General features: G+C 34.5%; 2 protein-coding genes and 1 long non-coding RNA gene across 3 annotated transcripts in view; all 3 read left to right on the forward strand.

The window, feature by feature from the left end:
• LOC121787368 (nodulin homeobox-like) overlaps positions 1–3,794 on the forward strand; it is a 33,928-nt gene extending 30,134 nt beyond the window's left edge. The window contains exons 5-8 of the mRNA XM_042186082.1: positions 2,295–2,362; positions 2,595–2,636; positions 3,220–3,314; positions 3,389–3,794. Coding sequence (XP_042042016.1) covers positions 2,295–2,362; positions 2,595–2,636; positions 3,220–3,314; positions 3,389–3,634 — 451 coding nt within the window. The 3' untranslated portion in view covers positions 3,635–3,794. The remainder of the gene's footprint in view (positions 1–2,294; positions 2,363–2,594; positions 2,637–3,219; positions 3,315–3,388) is intronic.
• Positions 790–1,742, forward strand: LOC121787374. Its single transcript, XR_006047466.1, has 2 exons — positions 790–1,091; positions 1,407–1,742. It is a non-coding gene; the product is annotated as an uncharacterized LOC121787374 (long non-coding RNA).
• On the forward strand, positions 3,469–5,481 carry LOC121787370 (nodulin homeobox-like). The gene is made up of 5 exons (XM_042186086.1): positions 3,469–3,610; positions 3,803–3,949; positions 4,070–4,146; positions 4,560–4,700; positions 5,210–5,481. Exons 2-5 carry the CDS (start codon positions 3,925–3,927, stop codon positions 5,309–5,311), a joined length of 345 nt encoding a protein of 114 aa, XP_042042020.1. The 5' UTR covers positions 3,469–3,610; positions 3,803–3,924; the 3' UTR covers positions 5,312–5,481.
• The last annotated feature ends 2,911 nt before the right edge of the window (positions 5,482–8,392 follow it).

Below are 8,392 nucleotides of genomic sequence, written 5' to 3' on the forward strand. Positions count from 1 at the left end.
AGAGCACACGCATAATATAATGAACATAGACTCGAGTTTAAATTGTAGCGAATGGTTCAAGAATGAATGACATTATGTATGGATACATAATGCACTCCACATTATACTATTAAAAGCTTGTCATCTCTGCTCAACATATCCTATCATCGTTGCCGCTCAACCTGCACAATTTTATTTTTCGGAAAAGAAACTTTAAGCCACAATTGATTAACGCGACATTTTATTTTAAAACAGCCCGAGAAACACTAAAATAGTTCATACGTAAAATTCTAATTTAGTCTAAGTTCTTTTAACATATATCATATCTAAACATACTTTAACATGGAATGTGACCACATTCCACGACAGTCACTAGACTAACCAACTTGAAGGATGACGCCCGACTAGTCTGAGCAAGGACCTGAATTCAGTAGTAACATAATTTATCAAGTAGGTATGCTCCCCTTTGCTAGTCAAACAGATAGACAATGCTCAAGACAAAACATGACATTACATAACTTATATAATGCCATCATCCGAATGTCGTCGGAACGGATGGAGTATTCAACGTAAAAATTAAAAAATATTTTTATAATATATTTTATAAATATATCAATAAAACAAATCAGTCTTAAGTAATTAGTGATAAAAATAAAAAACCAACTTTTGTAAAAAATGATACGTGTACTATACGGAGTATGAAAGAAGTCGTGCTGTATGGTGGGCCATGGGGTTGAAATTCAATTTGTATTAATATTTGCCTAAACCATAATAAAAGGGAAAATGGGTTGAAAATGAAGATAACTTGTATGTCTGCGTTTTACTCCATTTCCTATGCGTTTAATGCACGGTGCTGTGTTTTTATAGACATCAGAGGATTCGTTCCCTTCAACACACCCATCAAGGAATTAATCCCAGCCCAAATAAATTACCCTTTCTATCTAAAATTCTTTTTCGATTTGAATTCCCCCAAATTAGAATTCCCGTTAGAAAAAGCATCACTCCCATTAACCGCCTCACTTTCTAGTCTCGATTTCTCCGGCTGCGACGACGCCTCCGATTCCGGCTGCTCATCGTGGCTCCAGGCGCCGCCGACGTCGAAGCAATCTCCGGTAACTTTTTTCTCGCTGAATTTGCTTTTAGTTCTATGTTTATTTTAGTTTTGTGGAAATGGAGTTTGATATGGGTTTGCGAAACTGGTTTAGTTCCCAGCGGCGCGTTACTGAGTGGTAGTGTTGGGGGCGAAGTTGTAGTTTGTGATAATGCGTGCAAATTAAGCTACAAAAAATGGGTGTAGGTGATTAGGTGTATTATGGAGTTTTAATTTGTTAAATTTCTTGGCGGTATTGTCCTTTTCCTTGTTTATTTGTATTTTCCTGCTATTTTGTGTTCCTTTTTGGAATTTCACTGTCTTTGTTGCATGTCAGTGTTTATTTAAATCGACGAGGCGGGATACACGTCACCGTCGACCTCCTCACGGACTCACCGTCTGATTTCGGTGCCGCCGATTCTCTCTGAGCGGCTCTCCAGAATCCACCAAGCAGTCGTTGCAGCGGTGGACTGCCGTGGACTTCTCGGCCTAACTAAGTTGTTTCCATTAACTTTCCAGTTTATAAATTTTATCTTCCTGTTTGGCTAGATATGTTAGGGAGTTAGATCTGGGTCATGATATATGGGTTCCCATCTTGATTTGTGAAGCTATTAAACTTATTGTGATGTCCAAACATTCTTGGGTTGAAAGAGCAGGTCATCGCTTGTTTATTTGTAGATTGGTGTTATTCCTTTGAGCATTTATCTTAGAATTTGGTCTAAGCCATGTTGAAGCTAGACCCAGATGACTCATTTCTCTCTCGATTTTGATGGTAAAACAGTGTGTGATGCTGGAACTGTGTTTGTTGGGAAAAAAAAAAAAACCCCCCCCCCCCACCCACCCCCCCCCCCCCCCCCCCCCCCTCCCCCCCCACCCCCCCCCCTGAAACATTCTAGCACATAGTCACTATGCAGCTTCTTGTAGTTGCACTTTTTTTTCTTTAATAAAACCTGCTTCACTCACCACATTTATTCATTATGTGCATTTTGTAGATAGGCAATCTTCTTTGTAGGTTATTTATAATTCAGTTTGTGTCCCGGATCGTTCGTGTTGCATCTGAGAAAAATTAGTCCATGTAAAACCTCTCATGCTTAACCTATGGGATATCATTCACACCTTTTTCCATTAAAATGTTAAGTGCATCTGTTTTTGGGGCTTAGTAGAAATGATATTTACCTTAGCACATATATATTTTATCACTAACCATTTTTTATATTACCTTTAGGACTAGCTTCCTGTGTTGGACTCTAAGCCCAGATGAAAAAAAGAGTAGCCCAACGCTACATTTTCTCTGTAAGAGATCATCTCATATATCTTTTCTTGTGATGTTGTAATTACCTATTCTAGTGATGTAAGACAAAACTTATACTTGATAAAGGAAAACGAAGGATTTTTTTTATGATATAAAACGTTTACTTCCTTTTACTTAATATTTGAAAATCATGTAAATAAAAACCATGTTTAATAACACTTAATTTGTTCAGGGTCTTACATGATATGCAAATGATTTTACACTGTTTTGTAGGGAATATGCGTCCTAAAAGGAGTTTTAATGCAGAAAAGGAAGGTACGAAGGTAAGACTATCTTGTAAAGATGATAGGAAAGATGGCAGTATATATTTAAAGAAAACAATGTAATCGATCAATCATATAAGGTGTAGCTTGTTGCATCTACAGTGGCAGGGTGACTGCAAAAGTTATATAGGCCCATGTAGGAAAATCTAATTAATAATTTGAATTACATATTGGGGGAAGTTTTCCTTCATTACTTTATTTTGCAAACAATTTTCGTGCAGTAAATAATTTAATTACAATGTATGGACTATAGCCCTACTCTGATTTCTGTATATTTTATCTGTAGACTTGATTTGTTTGGTCAAGTTCCTCAACACTTTAATTTGAACTTAACATCTCTTATATGTCAATTAGGTAGTTTTATACATAGTCTACTGTGTTTGAGTTTGTTATCTTTATTGGTCCGTTGATGATATGCTTGATACAACAAATTCTGGGTTACTGATTGAACATGAGCACTGATAAATAGTGTTGTAAAGTACTCTTCAACCTAACTATGTTAGTTGTAATGTTTTCCTGTTCTAAAATATTCAGCCTGCCTAATGTTTATCCTTCGTGAATGCTTCTTGCTTCAGGATCAGTCATTAAGCATCAGCTTGTTACTCACCTTATGCTGGGCATTGCTTTACGAGCTGTTTTAGATACTTTGAGGAAGCCTGAAGATTCAAAAGTTTGTTCCTTCCTAGGTATCAGTTAATGTTATTATTGTGAATTTCAGTCTGGCCATGACTTTATGACATTCAGATGATTTTCTTTGGGACTAAGGCATTGGAGCAGTTTGTGGACCGTCTCATTGGGTGGCCACAGTACCGCAATCATATCCTGCACTTTGTAGCATTTATAGAGAGGGCACTTAATAAGATTTTAGCTTCTCATACTGAACCTGATGTTGGCCATAGTGTCTATACTGATCACCGACTTGGACTTATTCAATCTTCTGATCCACATATGGAGGTATTAAGCATAGTAAGTTATCTTCCTGTTAAGTAGTTGAACCTGCATATGTGAATTAGCTTATTACAAGTTCTATTAATAGCACTTATATCCCACTAGTTAACTAAAATTCACACTTTGTTTCTGATTACTTTCTCTTTTTTCCTTTACCCCTTTTGTTTCTTTATTATTTGTTTCTTCCCTGTGACCTGTTTATTAATTCAGGAGTTGTGTGGCAATGGAGGCGTTCTGTTCTTATTCTGGTCAGGCCGTCATGGACTTAAAGTTATCGGGCTCAAACAATATTTCCTCATACATGGATGCTATCTCTTTGAATAAGTGGATATATGTCTTTGAATATTACAACTGCTGGTGAAGTTAGCACACCATTAAAATTTTATGTGCTTGTGCTTGGTGTGGTTGTGTGAACAGCCCCTTATTTTTTAAAGTAAATCTGATTTTTTCCGTTGTTGCTTTTGCACTTTTGTGAAGCTGAAAGTGTATCCTACCTAGATGAGGTGGCCAGCAACACAGCAACTCAGGATATAGCAAAGTTTGTTGGACTCGAGGTATTCTAAAATCAAAGCATCATGCAGTTTCTGTTACAACTTTGATAGATATACATGTTTCATTGCATTTATAATAGAAAAAGAATTTCCAGACCCTTTAGATCTATTGTTACAATTACATTGAAAAACCAGCAAGTTTTGTACACTGAAAAGGAAACTAAAATAATCTTAAATGTGGTGCCGAAATTTTACACATCGAGAAAACCCAAATATGTTCAAACTTTTTCTTGTGATTTTAACTGCCTATTATAATCCTAGTTTGTAGTATTACTCAGTCGCAATCCGGTCTATAACGAATGTTTATAGTATTTCCTATACAATAAGCATTGCAATATCGGCCTCCAATACATATGCAGTTGTCAATTTGTCATTTTGTCTTACTTGGTGGTATCATGGGCATTTGTTTTGTATAGGTTCTTGCGTTGCTAAAAAATTTGTTTAATGCTCCCTCTGAGGCAAGCTATCCGAAGGGGCAACTGGAACTTAATGCAATGCGCTTGGCAGATGTCTTCTCAGATGATTCAAATTTTAGGTCATTCATCATGATAAACTTTGTAAGCTTTCCATCAGTACAACTAATTTTAAAATTTTAGAGTGCTATGGATTCCGTGCCATGGTTTCTTTGCTATTCATGATTGAAGGTCGAAAAGACTCGAAGCATGACATCTGAGTTTCTTAGAAAATGTCTTTGCTTATTTGAACACACCAATGATGTGCTTGAAGATATTTTTTTGATCAAATTGCTGGTTTTAACAAATGGATATTAATTTTATGAAAGTAAATTGATACACTTTAGTTGCAGGAGTTTTGAATGAAGATGATGTATAACTGTTGAGGTAATTTGAATGTATGCCTTCCTTCCATGCAGAAACTAGGCATTAGTTATGTGTTCATGTCCTATCGTTCTTAGTTTGCAATTTAGGTAATGAAACAGTCTAGCTCATTGTCACTATGCTGCTTCTTACACTTTTTTTTCTTTAACAAATCTGCTTCACTCACCACATTTATTCATCATATTTGTTGTCTTCTTGCAGACTTTAATGAAGTTTGTTTCTTGTTGCAGGAGCTTGGAAAGGAGTGGACAGAACAACTAGCTTCCTATATTGGACTCTCAAACCAAATGAAATGCGTGTATTTGGTGTATAGTGTGTGGATCTGTTTATAGTGTTTCTAATATATGTATAATGTGTGTAGTGCATGTGTTTTCTTAGCATGCAGTGTGTGTGTTGTGTTTTTGCATTTGAAGTGCATGTATTTCATGTGTATGTGTATGTATATGTAGTATGTGTATTTTGTGGATACTATGTGCAGTCTATATGCTTGGTAAATTTTATTTCTTGAAGTGTGTTTACTGGGTGCAATGATGAATGTAGTGTATGAAGTATGTATATTTTGTGTAGTGTAGTGTATGTGCAGTGCGTGAAGTATGTATATTTTGTCTATAGTGTGTGTAAAGTGTGTTAATTTTTTTAATAGTGTGTAGTATGTTTATTTTATGTATGTGTGCAGTGTATATTGTCTCTATTTTGTGCACAGTGTGTGTATTAAAGGCTAGAATGTAATGCGTATAGTCTATAATTTTATTTTGAATATATAATGTGCATTGTGTATTGTGTGTATTTTGTATAATATATGTATTATGTGTAATGTATGTAGTGTATGTGGTGTGTGTATTTCGTGTGTAGTGTGTAACTTGTAATTTGTAGTGTGTGTATTGTATGTAGTGTTTGTGTTTTGTGTACGGCGTACTGTGATTTTGTGTTTGTGGATGAAGTATGTGTATTCTTTGTTAGTTTTAATAGTATGTGCAATGTGTGTGTTTGCCGTGTGTATTTTGTTTATAGTGTGTGCAATGTGTGTAGTATGTGTCGCCTGTGTATACCAAATCTAGTGTGTGTTCTTTGTGTATAGTGTGTGAAGCGCAATATCTGTATTTTGTGAATATTGTATGCAATGCAAATATTTTGTGTATAGTATGTGCAAAACATATATATTTTGTGTATTGTGTGCAATGTAAATGTTTTGTGTACAATGTGTGCAAAACATATGTATTTTGTGTAGTGCATGTAGTATGTAGTGTGTGTAGAGTGTGCATTATATGTATCTTGTGTATATGTGTGCAATGTGTGTATTTTGTGTATAGTGTGAGTATTGTGTTTATGGTGTGTGTAATTTGTGTTGGTATAATGTATATTTTGTTTTTGTATAGTATATAGTGTGTATAGTGTGTGCTTTTTATGTATATGTATGTATATTTTGTGTATGTATTTGTGTATGTATAGTGTGTATCTTGTGTATAGTGTGTAGTATGTGCAGCGCGTGTATACTGAGTGTAGTGTGTGAAGCGCAATGTTTGTATTTTGCGTATATTGTGTGCAATGCATATATTTTGTGTATGATGTGTGTATTTGTGTATATCGTGTAGTGTGTATTTTGTGTATAGTGTGTGTAGTGCATATTGCGTGTATTTTGTGTACCGTGTAGCGTTGTCTTATTTTGTACAGAGTGTGCAACGTGTTTATATGTGTTTGAAGTTCATGTATTTTGTGCATAGTGTGTAATATGTGTATTTTTTGTGTAGCGTACTTTGTATTTTAATTGTGTGGTGTGTTGTGTATTTTTGTTTTTGTAGCGTGTATGTTTTGTATATAGTGTGTGTAGTGCATTGTATGTGTTTTGTGTATAGTGTGTACGTTTGAAATTTGTGTTGGGTGTATAGTGGGTGTGTTTGAAGTGCATTGTATGTGTTTTGTGTATAGTGTGTACGTTTGAAATTTGTGTTGGGTGTATAGTGGGTGTGTTTGAAGTGCATTGTGTATAGTGTTTATTTTGTGTGTATTTTGTTTATAGTATTGTATAATATGTGTTTTTTGTGTGTAGCATACTTTGAATTTTGTTTGTGTAGTGTGTGTATTTTGTATATAGTGTGTGTAGTGCATTTTCTGTAGTTTGTGTATTGTGCTTGTATGTCTGATGTGTGTTGGTTGTGTTTGAAGTGCATGTATTTTGTTTGTAATATATGCAGTGTATTTTGTTTATAGTATTTGTAGTGTTTATTTTGTTTATAGTATGTGTAGTGTGTGTATACTTTTTAATTGTATTTTGTGTAGTGTGTGTGTATTGGGCAATGCGTAGTGTGTACATGCGCAATGCGTGTATTTTGTGTGCCTATTATGTGCAATATATGTAATCTGTATGTGTTTTTTATGCATGTGGTTGTTTATATGAGTGCGCAGTGCATGAATTTTGTACTCTCTCCGTTCCTCAATAATAGATGCATTTTAATTTGAGCACTCATTTTGAAAAAATGATAATACATAGTTAAAGTAGAGAAATAGTAAAGTAAGATAGAAAATATGGTAGATACTCTTCTCTACACTATTCTCTATCTTACTTTACTCTTTCTCTACTTTAATAATTTATTATCATTTTTTAAAAACGAGTGCTCAATCTCTATCTTACTTTACTCTTTCTCTACTTTAATAATTTATTATCATTTTTTTAAAACGAGGGCTCAAAATGAAATGCCTCTATTCCTTTGGAACGGAAGGAATATATGTTTTATGTAGTGTGTGTATTGTGCATAGAAGTATATTGTGTATTTTGTTTGTGTATTGTGTACCGTATATTTACCGTGTGTGTGTTTGTGTATAATATGTGGTGTGTATTGTGCATAGTGTGTGTAGCATATTGTGTATTTTGTTTGTGTTGTGTATAGTGTACCGTGTATTTACTGTGTGTGTTTGTGTATAGTATGTGGTGTGTCTAGTGTGTGCATTTTATGTATATGTTGGTATATTTTTTGTACGTGTATGTGCATTGCGTGTATATTTTATATATTGTGTGTATTTTGTTTTTAGTGTGTGTAATGTGCGTAGATGTATATGTAGTTGCGGTGCATGCATTTTGAGTGTATGTAGTGTGTATTTTGTATATAATGTGTGTAGTATATTTTCTCTATTTTGTGTATGTAATGTTTAAAGTGTGTATTTTTTATATAGTGTATGTGTATATTTTGTGCTTCTTTGTGAAGTGTGTGTATTTTGTGTTAGGATACTAAGTGCAGTGTATGTAGTGTTTTGTGAAATGTGTGTATTTTGTGTTAGTATACTAAGTGTAGTGTGTGTATAGTGTGTGTAGTGTTTGTTTTGTATGTTTGTGTGTAAATTGTGTGTATTTGTGTAGTGTAGGCAGTGTGTATTGTGTATATAGTGGGTGTATAGTGTGTACAATGCGTGTATTTGTT

The sequence above is a fragment of the Salvia splendens genome, chromosome 22, assembly GCF_004379255.2.
Source record: "Salvia splendens isolate huo1 chromosome 22, SspV2, whole genome shotgun sequence".
NCBI classification, from domain to species: Eukaryota; Viridiplantae; Streptophyta; class Magnoliopsida; order Lamiales; family Lamiaceae; genus Salvia; species Salvia splendens.

Bases quoted from the DNA above. Each gene is read 5' to 3' on its own strand.
- LOC121787370 (XM_042186086.1), top strand. From the start codon at position 3,925: ATGTCTTTGAATATTACAACTGCTG. The intron at 3,950-4,069 runs GTGAAGTTAGCA...ACTTTTGTGAAG, and splicing joins TTTGAATATTACAACTGCTG to CTGAAAGTGTATCCTACCTA. The intron at 4,147-4,559 runs GTATTCTAAAAT...TGTTTTGTATAG, and splicing joins CAAAGTTTGTTGGACTCGAG to GTTCTTGCGTTGCTAAAAAA.